Genomic DNA, 23764 nt, shown 5'->3' on the forward strand with positions numbered 1-23764 from the left:
ATAAGGAAGCACAATCTAATAAAGCAATTATTTATTTATTATATATAAAAGTACTAATCAAATGATAGATTTTACTTTACCTTTCCTATGAGTTAAGGCATGTGGAAGTAAATTTATAATAATCCTTTAATCTTTTAACCCCAATGAAAGAGAGAGAGAAAAGAAAGGGAACTAACGTATCATTATCAACTAGTGCTCATTAACTTGTTCAGAGCAGCCATATCAGATCTCAGAGAGCAACACAAAAATTCCATATGATTGAATCATTCCGCAAATATTTTCTCTTGCAAGGGAGAAGTTTGCAGACTTTTGAGGTATTTTTTCCTCCTCCTGACATGAACTGAATGATACTTCTCGCTATTCATATTATCAAATGTTGCTGGGCATTTAATACAAAACTTCAAGTTCATCTTCCTGGCCAGATGTTTTTCTTGGTTAACAGCTGCCCTCATGGGCATAATCATGAAAGAACTGTATTTTAATTGCTGGATTCTAGATTTCTGCAAAATAAGCTCCCTAGGAGTAAACTTCAGCAATTTCACAATCAACCCACTAGGCCTACCTCATGGAGTTGGCTTGAGGGCAAGGGCCTGATGTTCATGATCGTTATCAAAACAAAAATCTACTGACAGATCCAAGAGCTTAGTTGCCTGTTTAGGGACAAATTCAGAAGGTTTACCATTCTCTACTCCCTCAGGGACACCTGCAATCCTCATGTTATACTGTTGCAAGCAGATTTCTAGATCAGTTAACTTGGTCTTAACAGTCTTGATGATACACCTCTACCCTGATATAACACTGTCCTTGAGAGCCAAAAAAACTTACCATGTTATAGGTGAAACCGCATTATATCGAACTTGCTTTGATCCGCTGGAACGTGCAGCCCCGCCCCCCCGGAGCGCTGCTTTACCACGTTATATCCAAATTCGTGTTATATCAGGTCGCGTTATATCGGGGTAGAGGTGTGTTACAGTTCTTGATAATCTGTAATTTGTTCTCTTTGAAAGCATGGTCCACTTCAGAAATTCTGTGTTCTGCTTCATCCATCTGTCTGGATAGAGCTTGTAGGGCACTCTGAATCTTAGTCATTGTGGTCTGTAGGGTGGAAACTGCAGATTTGATTCCAACAGAGTATCTATGGCCACCTGTTGTAGTAAGTTTTTGTACGTTTCCAAATATATTGATTTCAATTACAACACAGAATACAAAGTGCACAGTGCTCACTTTATATTATTTTGTATTACAAATATGTGCACTGTAAAAAAGACAAACAAAAAAAGTATTTTTTTCCAATTAATCTCATACAAGTACAGTAGTGCAGTCTCTTTATCGCAATTTACAAATGTAGAATTATTTTTTTACAGAACTGCACTCAAAAACAAAAAATGTAAAACCTTAGAACCTACAAGTTTACTCAGTCCTACTTCTTGTTCAGCCAATCACAAAGACAAACAAGTTTGTTTATGTTTACAGAAGCTAATGCTGCCTGCTTCTTATTGACAATGTTACCTGAAAGTGAGAACGGGAATTCACATGGCACTGTTGTAGCTGGCATTACAAGGTATTTACGTATTAGATATGCTAAACATTTGTATGCCCCTTCATGCTTCGGCCACCATTCCAGAGGACATGCTTCCATGCTGATGACGCTTGTTAAAATATAATGTGTAAATAAAATTTGTGACTGAACTCCTTGGGGGAGAATTGTAAGTCTCCTGCATTCTCCACGTATTTTGTGTTATGGGAGTCTTGGATGATGACCCAGCATATGTTGTTCAATTTAAGAATGCTTTTACTGCAGATTTGACAAAACTCAAAGAAGGTACTAATGTGAGATTTCTAAAGATAGATACAGCCTTCAACCCAAGGTTTAAGAATCTGAAGTGCCTTCCAAAATCTGAGCAGGATGAGGTGTGAAGCATGCTTTCAGAAGAGCAACATTCCAAAGCAGAAACTAGAGAACCTGAACCACCAAAAAAGAAAATCAACCTTCTGCTGGTGGCATCTGACTCAGATGGTGAAAATAAATGTGCCTCTGTCTGCACTGGTTTGGGTCATTATCGAGCAGAACCCGTGATCAGTATGGAAGCATGTCCTCTGGAATGGTAGTCAAAGCATGAAGGGACATATGAAGGTTTAGCATATCTGGTACATAAATACCTTGCTACACTGGCTACAACAGTGTTGCTCTTTGGGGACCATTACCTTGTTGTGGTGAAGAGGCTTGCATGTTCCAATGATCTTCAGAACTATGTTGTCGGGAGCTTTATGCTGCTGGTAGGATCTCCCAAGGCAAACAGGTCTGAGAGGAGATCCCAGACAAACCACGATCCAATCCCTCAAGTCCTCAACGGTGGATCAGGCGGAAGAAGACTTTTCCTGCCACTGGGCCCCAGACTTCCAGCTTGTCCTGATCGTGTGGTTGCTGTAGGCGTATCAGCTTCCCCACATTAGAAGACATCACGCACAGGATTCTACAATGGGAAATAACATCTTTCCAACCTTCTATCAAAGGGATCGCCGATGATGATGGCAACAGTGCCATGTGAATACCTGTTTTATACATCCAAATATTCAAAAAATATTTAAATAAATGGTATTGTTTAACAGTGCAATTAATCACGACTATTTCATTAATCATGATCAATTGTGAGATTAATTTCTTTTCAATGTTAGACAGCCCTAACTTGAAGACTATATGAAGACTGAAGTGTGAAGTATTTAAAAGGCTCGATTGGAATTTCATGAATAGAAAATGTCTATTTTTTTTATACTTTCTGCCAAAATCTTTCTATTAATTTAGTTGTCAAGAGAAATCCAGACATGGGAATCCTTAAGGGTGCATCCTTCTATAGCAATGTGGTCTTATCATGAATATAGTGTAGAACATTTATACATTATGCAAATCTATTTGGATCTCAATTAAGTGTAAATAGATGTATTGAAAACTATTGTGGTGTAGTGACTTAGTGTAAAGGAACTGTATCTGTTTAAAAAAAACTCGCTACACATGGCAATGACTGGAAAGAACATGCATAGCTGATTATAAATAAATAGTAGTTAACACTTTAAATAAAAAAAAGAAGAAAAAGCAAAAAGATATAGAGCATTGACAAGTAGACGAAAGGGTTCTTGTTGCCTTCCATCTGAGATTACTCAAATGCATTCCTGTATTCAATTACCTGAGAAGATGTGATATTCCCTTAAGTGAGAGTGGGAGATCAGACGGGATCGCAGTTTTGTGCCTCTGCTTGCTCACAGTCCTTTGGAACTGGTTCAGCAGAAATAGCTTAAGCTGCTAAAAGGTTTTGGATTCAGACGGTGACTACAGACCATAATCACTAGGTCAAGATCATAACACAGAACAGCAACAGAAAGTTGTGGTGGAACAAAAAATTTAAGATGGATGTTTGAATGCCATTAGAATAGACCTCATCTTAATACCACAAGGCCTGCTCAGAGTATTTTCTGAATTTGAACTAAATAGTAAGTCTGTCTTGTAACTATGCTTATCTCAGCACATTTTCACATACAGTACCTGGTAAACCCTCATTTTCTGTTAATTTCAAATAGATTTTCTGTAGGTAATTTCGGGGGTTGATGCACATTCAGGATTCATTACTTCATTACTGCAGAATCTTTTTTGTGTTATTCTTTAACAGTTTAAAACACTTACCCTCCTAACTTTCTAGAGGTGAGGTAGACTGTGGGCCAGATTCTCAAGTGAGTTATGGCCTCCAGCCAGTAGCATAGCTAGCGGGGTGCATGGGAAGCAACCGCTTCCCCTCAGCACATTTTCAAAAAGCGGCACCTGCTGGGCCGGCACTGGCGGCAGCATGGCCGGAGGAGCCATGCGGGGGGGCGGCAGGTGCGCCAGGAGGAGCGAGGGGGCCGGCTCCTTGGCCATCGCGCCCCATGCTCAGCGCGGCCCCAACATCGCCGTAGCCACCTCCTGCAGTGGCTCAGGGCTCGGCGGACAAGTGCTCCCCACCCCTTGCTAATGTGGCAGGCGGGAGGAGGCAGGGGGAGGCAAAAGGGCCTCTGCGCCATTAAGGCCGCCTGGCTGGCGAGCCCCATGTGGAGTGCACCGAGCGCTGGGAGCAGGCCGGGGACAGGCGGCGGCGTAGGACAGAAGGTGAGCGGTGGGGGTCCGGTGCCTTGCACTGAGGGGTCCGGGTGAGGGGCTTCCCGGGGCCGGGCCCGCAGGGCGGGGTGCAGGCCGCGCTGTCTGGACGGGGGGGGCCTGGCGCAGTGCAGGAGCCTGGAGCCTGGGGCGGGAGGGCCGGGACCCCACGGGTAGGAGACACCTGCAGAGCGCGCTGGGCAGGAGAGACTCTCCCGGGACGAGGGTATCTGCACCCCTGGGAAGCCCGCAGAAGTCCTGAGCCAGCCCTGGGGTTAATCTGGGAGGGAAATAGGAGGAGCCAGGGGGGTGTGGCCAGAGGAGGAGCCAAGGGGAGGGCGCCTGTTTTATGTTTGCTCCCCCTACACTTAGAACCTGGCTACGCCACTGCCTCCAGCACCTGCTTTAAGTATCATTAGGATGGAGGCTGAGGTTGGGGTAGCATGGGCCAGCCTTAAGGAAGAGACTCTCACCCTCACGCCCACCTCCAGAAACTCTTTGCCTTCCTCCTGTGGCAAACACAGGAGAGAATCTATCTGTGTAGCTCTGACTATCATGTATGTATATATTTAAAACTTTTAACAAAAATGCAGATTATGCCCTTGTGTCATTGAGGGACTTCTCAAAGTTCTGTTCTATGTATAGTAGTCCTTTTTCTAAATGAAATATTAACAAGCACAAATCTCTGTAAAAAGCTATTTCCTTTTTTCCCCCCTTCCTCTGTTTGGATGATCAGGATAACTACTTTTCTTGTCATTTTTTTTTAAAGTGCTCCAGCATGGAGATGTTTTTAGTCATGCCTTGTTCAGCCTGGAGCACATTTTTATGGTGTAATATTGTTCATGCTTGAGCACTTTCAAACGGTAAATTGCAGAACATTTTCCTCATTTTTATATAGTAAACAATTGACCTGTAAGCTTGTATAAACCATCTAATGGGCAAAGAAGGGAAAAAACTCTGCCGCCAGCTTGAACAATCTTGTCAGAACCAAGTAATCTTGGAAATAGTGGGGAATGTTGTTTAGTTATGACTTTCAGATACTGTACAGGCATTTAAAAACCACTGACCTCAGCTTGTCAAACATTAACCAATCTAAGTTTTCTGCAGTGGATTTTAAGTGGATTAGAGGAGCCCAAGTTAAATGTTTCAGTAATAAATTATTTTTATTTTTAGCAGCTCTATATAGGGATACTTTGTGAACCGAAAGTGAGAGATTGGTGCGTTTGCATCACAGGGAGCTTTTCAACCATTTTGTTCAGTCTTCATCCACATTGTTTCACAATGAGTGTCACTTTGAGTTACAGGACTGAAGTTAAAATATATATATTTTTTATTATAATGAAGCTCAGTTTAAACTGCCAAGTTTCACCTGGTTTCACATCCAAAGCTATGCAAGGCTCTCATGTAAACCCGTAAGTCAACCCAGGTTTAATCAACACTGGGCCCAGGTTCTCTCGAAAGCATTGTGAAGCTACACAAACCTTTATAAGAATCTGGGCTGAGTTTCAAGCTAGTAATGAAACCCATAATCAGGCAAGCTTCATGCGCTCTTCAAGTTTGCTGTAGTTTGTTTTTTAAACATTGAAATAGGGCCTGAACTTTCAGATAACTATTGCTCGAAATAATGCATGTTACCACATGTAATCCCATTGATGTCAACTCATGGTAGTAAGCACTACACCTATAGCAAGGGCTTCAGGGTCAGCGCCGTGATCTTTATGCTGCTAAGCATATAGTTGAGTGAGTTGATACTGGAGTGAGCATGGATTCACATCTTGGTTCTAACTGGCTGTGTGACCAGGGGCAAATCACTTTGCATCTCTCTTGCTGCAGTCTCCCCCTCTGTAAAATAGGCACAGTAGTGCTAGCCCACCTCTGTAAAGTACTTTGAGGATGAAGGAATCATCATTGGCGATTATTTACTACCAGGTTGAAATTCACTTTTCGCTCTGATCGTTGCTGGCCACTGTTGCAACTGCTAGTGGTTTCAGAATGCAGTAGCATCCTTTTTTAAATGTAGAAGTTAGTATTTCAAAAGGTGATATACCTATAATGTGGGGGCAATATTGAGACAGTGAAGTGGTAAACTGAATGAAAAGTAAGAATCTTTTTAGATTTTTGCCATATGTTACAATCCTGTATAGAAGTTAAACCTAGATGAAGAGAAGACTGAAGGGGGTACACGATAACAGTTTTCAAGTACATAAAAAGTCATTACAAGGAGGAGGGAGAACAATTGGACAACAAGCAATGGGCTTAAATTACAGCAGGGGAGGTTTAAGTTGGACATTGGGAAAAACTAAGCACTGGAATAAATTGCCTAGAGAAGTTGTGGCATCTCCATCATTGGAGGTTTTTAAGAGCAGGTTAGACAAACACCTGTCAGGGATGGTCTAGATAATACTTGTCCTGCCATGAGTGCAGGGGACTGGACTAAATGACCTCTCGAGGTCCCTTCCAGTCCTATGATTCTATAATAACACAGAGCCTCCACGCCACTTAAGACCCACTTACACCCTCAAAGTAGGCCTTGGAAATTACTCTGCAAGTCAGCATACTTTTGCTTTGAGGGACCAAAGAGGGGAATCAGATTCCAGGTTGAAGGAATCTGTTACAATACCTGTTAAAATAAATTGTGCATGCTTTTTTGTTAGCCTTATGCATAGGAGTAAATTTTATCTGAGCTTACACATGCACATAGCAGTCATTCTGCAGTTCTTCAGACTAGTAAAATCTCTGAGTTGAAATGTGTTGTGGTTTTGTGTGCCTTGTGTATCAATACTCCTGCATAAATAAGATAAATTGGAATAAAATGAAAAGCAAAAGAAAATTTAAATTGGAAAATGGAGTTTCCACAAATTTATAGCAAATACAGCTCAGTGTTTTGAATTCTCTTTGTGAGCACCATTGTTGGCAAAACGATAGCTGTCTCTGCCTGCGGGAATGAGACTCTCATTAGCAATGCACTAATTGTGGGTTTTGTACATCCACTCATGTCCATTACTGGTTTGGATCCTGGCTTTCCTAGAGATGCTTCTTTCCTAAGGCTATATTCCAACAGTTAGTCAGCTATGGGGCTTTTACTCACAGTCATCAAATGTAAATATTAGAGGGGCCTGGTTGGAGGGTATTTCAGTACTTCTTCCTGGAATATTATTTCCCTCTTGGTCCATAAGAGCCCAAGTGTGTTGATTTTCAGGGGGCATTCCAAAGTCTCTTTCTTTAAGGCCTACTTATTTAAGCCTTTTCCATGATGGGGTCCCATTTATTTATGTTAAATTGGGAGGTTTCCCCCGCCCCATAAAGCTCCTTTTGAGCTTATTCTTTTAAAATGTGGCTGTGTTCTAAAATTCATGGGTGATTTAGAGTTGATATACATGTCAATAAAACCTGACATGGGCATTCTTATAAATTAAAAGATAAATACTTTACAGGACATTTTCAACAAAAAGCATTTATCACTAAAGAAATTTGTGAAGTATTCTTGTCACTAATCCATTTCGTGTCTGTTGTGCAGCTAAAATCGACCAAGAAAATGAAGAGAAGTCACTGGCAGAAGCACATAAAAGGTGAGATGAACTAACGCAATAAAACTTTTTCCTTTGAAAGATGTGTTTTTCAAGCCAACACTAACAGAATTTTCTGGATAGCAAAAGAAATGCATTCAAAAAATACAAGTGATATTTATTTGTCAGCTTTGTTTTGAACTTTAGAATAGAAAATCAAAACAACCCAAGCATGCACAGAAGACTATTATAACTGGAAATATGCCCATCTTTATGTTTAAAAAAACAAAAAAAAAAGTTAAGTGCAAGGACTTGTGTGTTGTTCTCTTGGTGTTAAACCTTACTCTCTTTCCATAGAATTGTATTTAATTATCATCATAGTGCCAAAGTTATACCCAGTGAATAGAAAACCCCATAATATAGTCATCTTTGATTTGCTCTCGTCTCTCTCAATTCAACTGGGAGAATATAGGATTGCTAAGTAGTGCACCATAAATACTTTTGTGAGTGGGGCTCATGATGTGAAAATGGAACAAAAAAGATGTTACTTTAGCTCATCTGAAGCCATGGTAAATTATATGTAAGACATTCTTAAAATCATTTAGAGGTTTATAATTGCTAAACTGCAGGCTCAGGATCTTTAAAAGCTGTAACCCAAATCCCATAGTAAAACCCAACCTCTGGGTAAGCAAGGGAAATTTTTGAGCACTCCTACTGTATTGTTCTGTCAGGGCTGTCAGGCTTCAAAGTTCACTTCCGAGCCTAGCAAATCCCCAAGGATTCCGTCCAGGGAACCTGTGCCTCAGCACTGCCTTTGGTTTCTGATTGGTTCCTCTTCCCTGCTTCCTCCTCACTTCCTTGCCAGCCCAGCTTCATTGGAACTGTTCTAATGATATGTGTCTGTGGCCATGGCTATGGCTACACCTAATGTCTATAGGGACAGTGGGAAAGAGAACAGAATGCCTATCCCCATGGTCCTTCCTCTGGCCTTGTCTACTCCTGCTCACTAGTCCTCTCTCTGCAGAATCTAGATCCTACATAGGTTGGTGGGGAAAGGAATTATGCCTTATAAGCACATCATGCATGTGTCTAGCAAGGATGATCTGGGCTTTTAGCAGCCTTCATGTTGTATACAAAACAATGATGTTAAGACCCCAAGATTTAATATTAAGAGAATTTATTCTGTCCACTCACTAGCTATGGAAAAATACACTTACATGATTGTGTTTCTGGCTGGAAGTTATAGAAATACTGACTCTCCTTTTCACTATAGCATAGAATGTTCAAAATGGACAACTCCATTAAACTACAGAAACTCTAAGTAAAACCACTTGCAAAAAAAAAATCTAATTTGAATAATGTTTTGGACTCAGTGCACCAATGTGTACTTTAAAAAAAATACATGTATCCCTTCTTTCCCTTCCCACTACTGAGATTCTCATTCAGCCACTAGAATAAAACTTGCTAAGATTTTGAAGTTCGCTTCTTGGTCAATCTCCTTTGAATAGGATATAGTCAGTGCTAAAGTTTTCTTTAAATATCTTCTAAATAAAATGTTGGATGTTGAACTTTTTTTAAAGGAGGAGAGCTTAGGAAAGCTAAATAAGAGATTAGTTACATTCTGTTAATCATAGGTAGAACAGCAATGCATTGAATGAATAGAGAAGTAAGTAATACAAGAACAAGCGATGGATTAGATGAAGCAAAATTAATGTGATTAATGTACTTGGATTTTTCTTTTTGAAGTAGTTAACTTCAGCCTATGTACAACTTAAAATCTACCCCATGATAGTATTTATTTAACTTCTAGCAAGAAACAATCTCCTTTTAGCTATAGCATAAAATGTTAAAAATTGACATCACCATAAAAATACAGAAACTCTAGGTAAAAAGCACATGCAAAAGAAAAATCTAATTTGAATAATGTGTTGGGCTCAGTGCAACAATGTGTACTTTAGAGAAGCTGAGTTGTGCAATAGATGAGCTGAAATGGAAAATTATTCTTCCACACAAAATAAAGACAGAGAAAATGGAATGTCTGCTCTAGAGACTCCATACAGTGTATAGCTGTTCATTTGTCACAAGTGAGAAAATGTTTAAGCGGTTCTGAAATGATGTATTCTCTCTTTATTTATCATGTTTAGTGACTTTAAGAGTGTCAGTATGTAAAGTGTTTATCCAAGAACTGGATTTCTGGCACATGGATAAAATGAAAAGTGAAATGTTTAGCACACAATAGGCATATGTTCCAAGGTCTCTTTGAGTAAGTATCCTGAGATGAGAAGAAAGCACACAGGTCTGTGTTTATCTAGCTTACGCAGGCAGACAAGGAAGGCTCCAGCCTGGTATTAACACTGAAGTGACATGGAATGTCTTCGCTATACCCCAAACAATTACATCACTCCCTTAACAATATTGATAAAGTGCAATAAAAAGGAACCTGGCACTTTCCAATTAGACCCTCATTCCTAAATACTTGTGAACCTGTCAAATACTTCACAAGTTAAAGTAGGAACCATTTTTTTTGAGGGGGGAGAAGAGAGGGAGAGTGTTGGGAGGAGAAGGGCCAAGAATTATATTTTACATTGTTATCATTTTAAATAATCCTTAGATAATTTAGGTTAAAGACTTCTCATTTTGTCCTGCAGCCCACAGCTGTATGGCTGAAATACTGAACTTCTACTAGATATTGATGGATGGATGAAGTGACTCTACTAAAATTAGAACATTTGGCCTTGTTTTCACAGAGAATGAAGAACAATTTCCTCTCCTTCCCCCCCTCCCCTGCCCTTTTCTTTGTGTTCAGATACTAAACATTTTTGCTTGCTGAAAAATTTTTAATCATGGCTTTTATTTTCTGGGAGTTGGGAGAGAAATTTTAGTGCCATTTTGGGGGACGGGGGGAAGGAAACTGCATTTAATGCAATTCAGAAGGGATAAGGTTTGATCATACAACTTATTACAGAAAAAAGAGGCCAACAATCTCAGACAGTCATTGTCACCAAAATACAATAGTTATGATACAGAAGTTTCCTTCCCTCCTTCCTCTCACACCCCCCATCCCCACCCCCACCACTTCATTGCAGGGTAGGAGCAGGAGCTATAGCATCATGTTACTGGCACATGGTCAGAGCTATGCCCCACCTTCATATCTTCTTATACGGGTTCTTGTAGAAGCAGGAGCTAAGTACTAAAGCCAGACCCATCAAAAATGGCAACAATAATGCTGCAGCAAGATCAATTTGCTATCCTGGACTGTGTGCCTGTGAATGAACAGCTGCAGCCTTAGTACCCATTATGATGCTGTTTTGGTCAATGTTTCATTTGGGCCTAGTTCAAAGTCTGGTTCTCATATTAAGTGCTTATCTCTCTCTCTTTTTTTTTTTTTTTTAAGTAGTATGCTAGTTTCCCAAAATCAATAGCACTAGAATATTTAGCATGAATCTTCCTCTACCATCACCACAGTGTCTGCTTGTAGAGAAACACTTTAGAATCCATGTACAAGTTCATCTTCCGGCTTTTACTTAAGACTCAGGACACCTTCAGAGATTGGAGAGTGTTCAGTTACTAGTGCTGTCCATTTGGCAAATTATGAAACATATTCTAAGCCCAGTACAGTAGCTACTAGCTGAGCTAGTAATGCTTAGATGTAGGTGAACCCTAACAGATTCAGACTGGGAATCTGACATCTGTCAAAAACAATTAATTTGCGCTGAAAATTACTCAATTTCAGATAATTTATTAGAAGCCTCTGAAAATCATGTTGCTTGGAGTAGTATATGTTTAGAGTCTTCTAGATTATTACACAGTGTTATAAACTATATTTTTATGTATATGTTTTCACTGTTTACTAGGATTTCAGGCAAAATGATGGTGATAGGATTACAAGGAGGCATTCTCATTTAAGGGCTACATTCCTTTGGACTCCTTAGAGGGCTGAAGGCTGTAGAAAAGAGCTTTACAAATGCATTTTGCTATTGATCCCTAGTGAAGTCCAGATAGGCCAAAATGTTGGATTATCATCCTGGCTGGGTTATGTTGTGATTGATTTAAATTGATACGAGAATTTAGAATAAGTTCTGCTATGCAAAATTGAAACTTGCTCCATGATGCAATAACAGATACTTGATTTATAATAAAAGGACAAATGAATGGTTTCTGCACACGAATGTAATTATTGGCAGGGGAATTTAGGATGAGTACAATTGGTTAGGGAACACCTGTCTACCCATTTCAGGATGTTTTTGGTTTGGTTTATTTTATTATTTGGTACAGGTACTTCTACATTCCAAGGATTGCTAGGTTTTAAAGTGCTTCCCAAGTGCTGTCTCTAAGGCACCTCTTTGTTTTCAGAACTTTTTGTTAATGCATTTAGCATTGTTATGTTGCTGTCTTTGCTGTAGCAACAGGTGAAATGTAGGAATGTTTAACTCCAAAATTCCCTGAGAAATAATGTAGGCCTAACAGGACAGTCCTTGCATGCAGAGAACTTCCATCAGCTTTGATGGCATTAGATATGGTAGGAACCAATACTTCGCACCTGCTCTTGTGCTGACAGGTTGATGACACCTTGAGTAATAACAAACCTGATGGTAGAATGGTACTGTTGAAAAGCAATACTATAAATTTAGCACCTAAGACTAGTAAGCCTTTAAAACCTTAAGCATTGCTCCCACCCCGCTCCCTGCCACACAATGGTTTGGATTTCCTTCAAAGGTGATCTGCAAAGCTAAAATGTAATAGAATTAATGCTTGAAATATGTGTTGAAAGCTCCCACTAGCAAGGCTGAGAGTGGAGAGAGAGAGAGAGATCGAGCAGAAAAAATAAAATTAAACTGAAAGGTCAGAGAATACGGCTGGACTCTTTTTCTTTCTTCTCTGGGTCCCTTTTGCTACTTTTTTCCCTGCCGCCCATACCCTTGTGACCTTCCATTAATTGACAGTCGGTTCCTTCCCTGTTAGATCTCCTTCTCACTTGGTGTCTCGTATTACTGGTGAGAGTTACATACAGTAGGAATTTACACATCATAGCTATATATTAGTTGTAGCAGGAGGGAAATGCTTTGTGGGAAAAGGGCGGGAAAAAGGTAATGTATGAGCATAGGAACTGCCACACATGAGGTCAATGATCATTCTAGTCCAGTGCCTTGTCTCTGATAAAGGCAAGTGTCAGACCGTGTAAATTCCCTATAATGGACAATTAGGGAATAACATTTCCCATAAAGGAAAGTTTCTTCCTGAACCCAGGCAGAACTATGAAAATGTATGTCCATTTATAAAATATTTATCTAATTTTTGAAAATTTTAATCTATTTACATGTCTGTTTTTTGAATGTTTAAGTATTATGTTGTGGGTTTGGGTTTTTGTTTTTCCTTTTTTTTTATTTCCTGTTGTCAGTTTTAAATGTATTGCCTTTTAATTTCATTAGGGGACTTCAAGTGCTAACACAAACATATATCAAATGTCACTCTGGGACAAGGCTTAGAAGTACCAATTGTATGACATCAAAAATTGTTGCTTCTTGGAATAGCTAGTTCTAAGGCTCATAAGGAGGGTCTGTTCTTAGCTCTAAGGTAAATGAGATGCAGGAGTTAGTTCAAGAAGCAATTACAGTGGTGCTACTAAGTAATAGTGACACCAATATAATTAAGGTCAATATCTTTGAGGTAAGAATCATACTGAAAATTAGCACTGTGGCACTAAGCTTTTAGAAAAGGAAGTGTTTTTTAAAAAATCAGGAAGCTAGTCAAAAAAACACTCTAATTGCAGAAATTAAAATCCTTAGTTCCAGCATGTTTGCTTTTTTGACAACCATTGCATGTTCAGAAAGTGGTTTCACTACAGTGATGCCAAGATAAGAACATAAGAACGGCCTTACTAGGTCAGACCAAAGGTCCATCTAGCCCAGTATCCTGTCTACCGACAGTGGCCAATGCCAGGTGCCACAGAGGTAGTGAACATAACAGGTAATGATCAGGTGATCTCTCTCCTGCCATCCATCTCTACCCTCTGACACAGGGGCGGCTCCGGGCCCCAGCACACCAAGCCGCAGGGGGCGCTCTGCCAGTTGCCGGGAGGGCAGCAGGCGGCTCTGGTGGACCTCCAACAGGCGTGCCTGCGGAGGGTCCGCTGGTCCCGCGGCTTCGGTGGAGCATCCGCAGGCACACTTGCGGGAGGTCCACCGGAGCCGTGGGACCAGCGACCGGCAGAGCGCCCCCCCGCGGCATGCCGCCGTGCTTGAGGCGGCGAAATGGCTAGAGCCGCCCCTGCTCTGACAAACAGAGACTAGGGACACCATTCATTACCCATCCTGACTAATAGCCCTTAATGGACTTAACCACCATGAATTTATCCAGTTCTCTTTTAAACGCTGTTATAGTCCTAGCCTTCACAACCTCTTCAGGCAAGGAGTTCCACAAGTTGACTATGCACTGTGTGAAGAACTTCCTTTTATTTGTTTTAAACCAGCTGCCCATTAATTTCATTTGGTGACCCATAGTTCTTGTATTATGGGAATAAGTAAATAACTTTTCCTTATCTAGTTTCTCCACATCACTCATGATTTTATATACCTCTATCATATCCCCCCTTAGTCTCCTCTTTTCCAAGCTGAAAAGTCCTAGCCTCTTTAATCTCTCCTCATATGGGACCCGTTCCAAACCCCTAATCATTTTAGTTGCCCTTCTCTGAACTTTTTCTAGTGCCAGTATATCTTTTTTGAGATGAGGAGACCACATCTGTACGCAGTATTCAAGATGTGGGCGTACCATCGATTTCTATAATGGCAATAATATATTCTCCTTCTTATTCTCTATCCCCTTTTTAATGATTCCTAATATCCTGTTTGCTTTTTTGACCGCCTCTGCACACTGTGTGGACATCTTCAGAGAACTATCCACGATGACTCCAAGATCTTTTTCCTGATTCGTTGTAGCTAAATTAGCCCCCGTCATATTGTATGTATAGTTGGGGTTATTTTTTTCCAATGTGCATTACTTTAAATTTAGTTTTCTTGAGAGATTAACAGCTGAATTAGAATATGATTAATCATATTTTTCTTGCAGTATGCATCACTTTGTGCTTATGTAATGCCAACGAACCCTGATTGTTGGTGGGCAGGATTGAACTGGGGACCTTTGGAGCCTAGTGCATGAGCTTCTAGTGCATGAGCTAAAAGCCCACTTGCTGTTAGCTAAGGCCGTAGAGCAGACTCATTTTATCTCTCTCTCTCTAAGTGGTCTCCATGCCAGGAGGGGCGTGGGTTACATTTACATGCTTTGAAAGTTATCTTCCATCACATGCCAATTGGCAAGTTTAGCTAGATTATTCTGTAGTTCATCACAGTTTATTCTTGTCTAACCTAGATAATTTTCTCATCCATATGGAGCAGGAAGAGAAGAAAATAGAGTAGGAAGAGTAGATATGTCCCTGCAGGCATTGCCCTTTTCCCTTCTGCTGTGAGAACCACCTTATGGGTTAGATCCTGATCCAGCTCCCAATGTCCTGGGCACACCAGTGAAGTTGGACAATTGCAAGGAATGTGGTTTAATTAGGCCACAACTTTATTAATTTAACTCATCTGGGACATATCCACCAAAAACGTGCACAGTGCAGGTCGTCATTCCTTCCTTAATTGTTTCCACCTGCTGTCAGCCCCCTTTTCTTCCATGGCAGGTCCCCAGCCCATTGCTGAGACCTCACCATCCTCCCCTGGTAGAACATGAGGGATAAGAGGCTGAGAGAAAAGGGCTGTCTCCTCACTATACCAAACATTAGGACCCCCAAACCTGTTACCCAGATTCTTTAGTGGATGCCAGGCATTAGCCAAAGCTGTGTTAAATGTTGTATGTATATTGAAGCTGATAGGATACATGTGGAGTTTTCTACTTATATATTTAAAGAAACTGATGTCCCTTATCCTGCAGACACATCCAGTATCCACAGAGACATTGGGGTTCACCAGCATGGAGCATCTTTCAAGACTTGGGCCTAGGTCAATAAAATAAATTACTTCAAAGTAAAACAAAAATTATTATGTGGAAAGTCACCTCACATCTCACACACACAACTCCTTTAAAAATGATAGCCTTATGGTACGTCTACACAGCATAAAAAAACTCCAAACCCAACCCTGCAGCAGTGAGTCTCAGAGCCCAGTCAACTGATTCTGGCATACCGGGCTTGCACTACAAAACTGAAAAATAGCAGTGAAGATATTCAGGGCTGGGTTGGAGCCCAGGTGCTGAGACTTGGGGGATGGAGAGGTGTCTCAGAAGCTGAGCTTCAGCCTAAGTGGGGAAGCATACATTGCTACTTTTAGCCCTGTAGCATATGCCCCATGAGCCCAACTCAGTTGGCTGTGGCTCTGAGTTTCACTATCATGAGTTGCTTTTTTTTTAATTCATTTTCAGTGTAGACATGCATTTGAGTGCACTAGGTTGAGAAGATAAGGTATGTTAGCAGAACAGCTGGAGGAAAGTTGGAACTTAAAAGTCTAGCTTGCTGCAATGAGGCCAACAGATTGTGGATCAGACCCACTACTATTCTGAGTCAATAGGCACCTCATTGTTTGTGCAAGTTAAACTGGCTAAGGGATTATTAAATATAATTGAAGCTCATATTTTAATCTTAACATACATCTTCTCCTGACTTTCAAAGATGGATGTACATGAATGTACCACAAATGGCCAGTTAAGCACACAGTTTACCATGTTTCCACGTAACTCAACAGACATGCACAATAGTGATAGTTGTGTGACTGTTAAGTTGCAAACATCAAACTGTGGAAAAAGAGGCCAGATAAGTCATTGTTTCGTCGCCTGAGGATTCTTTACATCAGGGTAGTTCAAAACAGCCAAAAGGAGGGCTAAGGTTGTGGTCCAGGGTTTTGACAGCTGTTACAGAATATCAAAAAACATCTATTGAATAAAAAGAAAGAAATTAGCATTCTGTTCACAACTTACCTTTATTTAATTTGAAAACTTTCACAGCCCTGGACTCAGAAATCCTGTTCTTATTTATAGACCAGGTACAGCACAGGCAATGACACTGCAAGATTCCCCAAAGTGCCCTACCAAAATATCTCAATCCTGAGCTAAAGGGGCTAATTCTAGGGTTGAAAAGGTAGGTTAGTCTCCATGCTCACTTCACTCTTTGGCCTCTGAGAGTTCCAACAAGATTGCTGCTTTGTTCCAGTCGTGGTTGTAGATTTTGTATAATGGGCTTTGTCCGTGGGAAACTAGACCGAGGAAGCCAACAACCACTGGATGGCTTCAGGCATTAGATTACTGGCCTGGGCTGCATTTGCATTGGTATTCTAGAGATGAAAGGCATAATCCATTAGCAACATCCTGAGTCAATCAGTCCCCTGCAAATTGTAACTTTTCCAAAGAAATTATTATAAAATAGCTTAAATTCTGAATGTTGCATCTTGAATGTAACGATTCTCTGCCACTTACACTGTATGTTCTCTAAAAGCAGCAAAGAGTCCTGTGGCACCTTATAGACTAACAGACGTATTGGAGCATGAGCTTTCGTGGGTGAATACCCACTGCATGCATCCGACGAAGTGGGAATTCACCCACGAAAGCTCATGCTCCAATACGTCTGTTAGTTTATAAGGTGCCACAGGACTCTTTGCTGCTTTTACAGATCCAGACTAACACGGCTACCCCTCTGATGTATGTTCTCTGACAGTTGCTGAATCTGTAAGTGTTGCTAAATCTGCTACAGTCATAAAGTATAAATTATAAATATGTATGTTGTGCAGTTATTTATTCATTTGTGCTTTTGATACTATCAGTTATCATTAAGCATTAAGGATGATGAGTGTTCATTGTTATATTAAGAATAGAAAAATACCACAAAATACTAGTATGCCACAATATAATTTCTTGGCCTTCCACTTTTATGATTTATGTTGGGTGGTGGCTGGCATAGGAGTACTCTGTGAAGATATTACTCCAAAGCACCCCTCCGATACAAAGTTGTTTGATTTTTTTTGTTTATTGGAGCAATAAAACATTGTTTGCATTCAGTATACATTTATGGGATGGAAGGGGTGGAGATGAGGAAGATGATTTAGAATGAAAAACATTGGGAAATTTTTTTATGGGGGGCCGGGGAGAAATTTGAGACCTTAGTTTGTTCTCTAAAGAACAAAATTACAAAAACCATAGTTACACAATATAAATCGGCAAAAGCAAGGAAAGATTGATGATTCCTGGCAGTTAATTTAAAGTGGTATGTTAACTTGGCTTTGTTTTTAATACAATAATACTGTTTTCTGCCTAACAAAACAAAATTTGCTTATAAAATTTTGAATGCTTGATTTTTTTCCCCCCCTATACTTGTGTTTACAATCAAATTTCCCCACTTTTCATTATGCAGGACAAGGATGGCAATAGGTGGAAAGGTGTAAAAACAGGGTATGAAAATGCACTCATAACCTTGAAACCACAATAAAAAGGGAACCTGAATGAAATATACCAACTTGTCCAAGTGATTGTTTGGGATCCTGAGTCTCCCAGTCTTCTATCTCAGAAACTAGGAAGCCGGCCCCTTTTATCTCTTTTTGAAGCTGGACCCAAGAGGAAAGAGGCTTAATTCCACCTGCTAGAGCTGCTGAGAGCCCTCCAAATCATAAGCCCAACCTTGATCAGATAGATGGAGTTTCCATGGCTACCTGTTCTCACTGACGTGTTTATCCTATACAAGCTGTATATTCTATACAGGAGACAACAGAATATTAGTCATTGCTTTTGCCTCTAAACAAAATGATGCTGAGAGGGCTTAATAATGACAATTCATATGACTAACTTTCCAGAGAGCACTACTAACTGTTAGCTATATACTGTACTCTTGTTTTCATGTCTCACCTTAAAACTAAAGGGCCAATTTTTGCCCTTATAATGGACTTATAAAGCCTCGCTACACAAGTTGGGCCTTAATATAATACAACTCAAGTCGAATATAAATAGAGCAATAAGTTGCATGCACTTGTATACTGTCTTGTTGATTACATCTAGCTGTTCTTCTCCCTCTGCAAACACACCTACACTTCTCCTTACTCGACCTTAGTTATTAGCTGTTTTACCTGTGACTTTAATCACTGGATAGCATGTACTTTATGAAGTATGTAAACCTACTATCTGAATCAGGGAATACTTCTGGAACCCAAAAGCCTCACAACTACTACCCTGGGAGAAAATCCCATGAGTTAATGTCAATTAATTAAACTCAAATGTACTTAAGTGAGGAGCAACTTTAGGGCATATCAACAACAGGTGACCATTTAGACTCCAAAACCTGAGGTATCAGGAGCATCCAAGTATAGCTGCAGATGAAATCCTTCATTTGTTGTTAAACAATCTCGAATCATCTTCATGCTCTGAAATCCATGTTTAGATTGATCACTGCTGCTATGATGTGCCTGCAGGTGTTTTGTGTTGTGTGTTTGGAACTGGGATGTAGATAGAGAGAGAGAGGTGTGGGTTAACCATCTCTCAGTAAGGTCAGCCAGGAATAATGTCACTGCAAGTGAAATTCAAACTATGTCTCTGGACCTACCGATATCTTTATTTGTTGGCTGCTGGAGCCTGGGTAGCCCCTTCTGAGGAGACTCTGCAGCTGTTTCTTCATTGCTGAGTAGCACTGATTATAATTCATTTCTTAAAAGTGCCAATTTGTCGGTTTGTTCCTCCATGCCTCTTCCTTCAGCAATAGGCACTCTCATATCATCCACAAATTAAGGCAGAGATCTCTATACACACACATTTTGTTGGTTTTAATAAATTGGCCAGATGAATGGATAGTTGTCCAGTCAATGTATGACACATGGCAGACCTGAATTTGAATCATTGTGAGCTGCTGTAGTGTGTTAACTGGAGAACAAAAAGATAAAGCAATCTATGGCTTGCTCTCAAAATATTTCTAATTGATTTGACCCCATAGGTAGACATGCTGGTGGTGAGTAGGTTTAAAGATGTGATTGTCAGGTTTTTCTAATAATGCTGATTGTTAGGTTTAGTTGTTTATGTAGTCGAATATCTATAGAAAAATGCACAATAGCATAGGTGTAAAATAAGTAGCATGTAGCAAGGTCTAGGATGTTTTTCTGAAATGTGCCTGGAAATGAAACAATTAAGTTTTTAGAGACTAGATTGGGGGAAGGGAAGATCTAACTTCCTTATTTATTTTCTCAGAAACCACCACCTTCACAGATTTAGCAGATTTAAAGATATTTAAATGTTCTTTGGGGCCAGTGTGGGGAATATGGAAACCTATTTAAAATCCTTTTAACAGATATTTGCCCTTTGCCCTGTCTGGATAAGGCAGCAGTGTGAACATCAATGCCTTATTTTTAATCAGGCTTGAAAAGTCATGCTGACTGGAACAAAGCCACTGACCTCCTGTACCTCTATTAATCCTTGAAAATAACCCTAACCCTCGCCTCTCCCACCTTCTCTGACACACAGATTTTGTGTTGTTTTGAAACATGACTTACTAGTATGGGGGACTTAGGCACCTTTCATCTGATGAACTCATAGTGCTTTATGAACATTAAGCAAGTTTCACAACATCTCTTTGGAGTAGTAAGTATACCCATTTCACAGATAGGTTGGGTGAGGCACAGGGAGCTTATGTGACTTATGTCTCAATTACAAACAGAGTTGGAAATGGAACCCAGGGGTCTTGAGTCCCAATCCCGTACTCTGACCACCATACACATGCTGCACATGTAGCTATAAGCACTACTGGAATGTGTTTTGCTTCAAGGTTTGTTAAAGAACCAACAAAGCACTTGGATGAGTTGCCCTGCTGAAATGCAATGCAGAAGGTATCTGTTGTGTAGCTCAGTAATGTGGTCTGAAATGGCAATATCCACTCCTAACCTCATGGATTTATTTGCGACTTTGTCTTGTAACCCTCTGGTTTGTGTGTATAACCAGAGGGTTACACAAGACACAGGCAGTTTAGATTTTGTCTAAATCCCTTTTTATAATTGAGACATAAGCTCAATGACCCCTCCAGAGTCAGCTTTGAGGTCTCTCTATTTTAACATATGTAAACTGTAATCTTATGGATTTCAAAAATCTGATATTCACAGAGTATACTAACGTAAACAAGTTACTCCTTCCCAAATTTCTGGGGATCTAGGGTCACTTCTCCCTTGCTTTGTCTTGATCTTTTGCTTTTCATATCTGAATCCTGCCACCTTCTCCTTCAAGATACAATAAGGAGAACATCAACATACCTCTGACTGAAAAAGTTGGAATGATTACCTTGGATTTGTTTCACCTGTGCTACCAGGATAACTAGCTAGATTCCTGAGGCTTCCTGCTTTTAGGCCCAACTGTGTTTCAGCTTGTCTCTTCTGCATTTGCACAGACAGGTGTTAGAAAGGTGGCACATTAACAAACAATCTGCCAAGCTTCTGGTCTTTCACATTTTACAAGCAGCTTAATTTCCCCTTCCCTCAAATTGGTTGCCAGGGGAGGTGATCAGTCTGGTGTGGGGACTTGCATTTTGCTGTAACTGACTGGAAGAAGGAATGCCATTAGCCAGAGTTAAACATGGATATATGGCTGAATTGGCTATACTGGTGGTTCCCAGCAAGATTAGAAATGATCAGAGGAAAAGCCTCACTAACTCCCTTTGATCCCATGGATTGTTAATGAAAGCCTTCATGTCTTCTGTAAATGTTAGTACCATTTATCAAACTCAAACACGTATTTGTTGGAATTTCATTCTGGCCTGGCTCCCTGTTTGATGAGATAGTTTCATGTAGAGGGATTATAGCTCGTTACCTCAAATTTAAACATATTACTTGAGATGACTGTTTTTCATTCTCTTGTGATGTTCATCTTCTAGTCAGCTTGATGATGTTTTTTTGCAGATCAGTCCTTTTGCTACTAGGGTTCCCTTGTTTCATGCTATAATTGGGTCTGATATCTCTGTCTCATTTGTTGGAGCCTCTTTGCCTGGGTGTTTGTCAGAACAGAGCCTCTTCTTTTTTTCAGCTTCTGATTTTTCTGTGTTTTGCAAAACACAGAATGGTCTTTAAGTAGCTTATTCAAAAATGGCTACTGACTCAAAAGGTGCCTGAAGATTCCCATGCCATCCTGTAATGCCCATCAGTCTGCATATGCTTTTGATTAGCTGGCTGGCATGTGCACTAACAACTGAGCCAATTTGTTGTCCACAACATTTTTTTCACAAACTGGCCATTTTTTCATAGAAACAAGTGAAAATGTAAATTCTCATATTTTGATGTAATAATTGTATGAAGAATATTTTGAACATGTTGGCATTTTAATTACAAATAAAATTGGATGAGATTTCAATAAAATTATTATACAACCATTGCTAGAGATAACTTTATCCTTTTGAATTGAAATTCATAGGGTTTTTGTTTGTTTGTTTGTTTTCCCACCTGGGACCATTTTTTAAAATTTGGAACTAAGGGAGAGAAGCTCTAATTATGGGGGGGTTTAAATTTCATTGAAATCACAGCCATTGTGCTAAATCTTGGTGTGTGTAGCCTTCTGTATCCTTCTCGAGCAATTCTTGCTTGCACTTCAGCTCTACGTACGCTACTTTGTCATCTGTGCTAGCAGTATCTATGTTCAGAAATGGGTGTCAAACAATTATGTCAGAATCATGATTGAAAACTATTTTTTAGCATGACTGTTCCTACCGGTTTTACTGTCGTCTAGAGTAGAAAAGAATTCTTTTAACACCACCTTTCTATGGACTGTTCCACCGAGATTGTCTATTGTATTGTGTCATAGTGAAAGACTGTTTAGAACTGCTTTAGATTTCAGCTCTGTTTTGAAAATGGTTTCAAATATAATAAAAATGCAATGTGAGGAAAGGAGTTGAGGGTCTGGCTTTGCTGGGCCCTGAAGACAATACATTCTTTCTTGGCTTTAAAGTGGACAATGCTTTCGTTAAAAACCGTGTGTGTGATTAAATATCGAACCACAACCCTTGCTGAGGAAATATATTATAACAGAATATGTACAGGAAAACATCAGAGCTAGATAATCTATATATTTCACTCCTATTACCAATAGCGATTGTGTATTATGCCAGGTTTTGGATGCAGAAAGAAAATTTTATATCGATAGATAATAAAATACTTGGTGGTTTTGTTGTCTTTGACAGCTTTTTGGAAACTGCAGCCTATTTCTGTATGAAACCAAAAATGGGAGAGAAGGAAGTGTCACCTCATGCTTTCTTCAGTATTTGGCATGAATTCAGTTCTGACTTCAAAGATCTCTGGAAGAAGGAAAACAAACTTATTTTGCAAGAAAAGTAGGTGTCTTCATTTTTACAATGACTGTTAATATTCTTTCTAAAAGAGTATTATTAGGAGCAGTATCTCAGGGGAAAAAATCAACGTGGGCATAAAAATACATCTAATGTCTTTCAAATAGCTTCTGATACAAACTTTTAAGGAAATATTGTTTTTTTATAAATACGTCCTAACAGTCTTGAAGTCTACTAATGACTAAAAATTTCAGATTGCACTAAACTTTTTCTGTCTTTTTCCACATGACCATGAATGATGCATTAGAGCATGTAATTGATACCTCACTATTAATCCAGACAATGAAATGTTGTTCATTTAAGTCCTGAAAGTCATTGAGAGGTTTTTCCTTCATATGTTATAGTGAGTCATAGACAGGGCCCGGTATCCAGAGATGATATCCTAAAATATTTGACCTATTTTGGCAGGGGGAGACAAAAATCTAGCAAGGTCATCCCACAAAGAGAACCAAAACAAACAAAATACCCAAACTCTACTTTTTTGAGCTTTCTTGCACCATGATAGAAATAAGGCATGATCACTTTAAAAAAAGTGGCATAACTGCCTGTGTCTTGTGTAACCCTCTGGTTTGTGTGTATAACAGGTGCCCCTTTGTGCTGATCCACAGATGATGTAGGTCTGTTACAGCTCTCAGTTAGGAAATCTTGGCTCTTTAGCTCAAGCTAGTATGTTGGCTAAGATGGTGGCTGTCACATAAGCGGGAGTTTGTCCAGTCATTCTAACACCCACTTAGAAGTGGATTACATCTTATGTTAGAGGAGCTACGAAGTCTATTGTATGCTGTATATAGTTATCATTTT

The 23764-nt window shown here is 39.8% G+C and overlaps 1 protein-coding gene across 6 annotated transcripts in view; it reads left to right on the top strand.

The window, feature by feature from the left end:
• The window catches only part of FMN2 (formin 2), a 248375-nt gene that overhangs the window by 197621 nt on the left and 26990 nt on the right, over positions 1–23764 (top strand). For 4 of the 6 annotated variants that reach the window (XM_045011693.1, XM_045011692.1, XM_045011694.1 and 1 more), the window contains 2 exons: positions 7641–7692; positions 22799–22948. In XM_045011693.1, the coding sequence (XP_044867628.1) occupies positions 7641–7692; positions 22799–22948 (202 nt within the window). Of the gene's footprint in view, positions 1–7640; positions 7693–18172; positions 18195–22798; positions 22949–23764 lie in introns of those variants that run through there. The other 2 variants (XM_045011696.1, XM_045011695.1) reach the window with 2 other exon arrangements.

Source organism: Mauremys mutica, chromosome 3 (assembly GCF_020497125.1).
Source record: "Mauremys mutica isolate MM-2020 ecotype Southern chromosome 3, ASM2049712v1, whole genome shotgun sequence".
Lineage (NCBI taxonomy): Eukaryota > Metazoa > Chordata > Testudines > Geoemydidae > Mauremys > Mauremys mutica.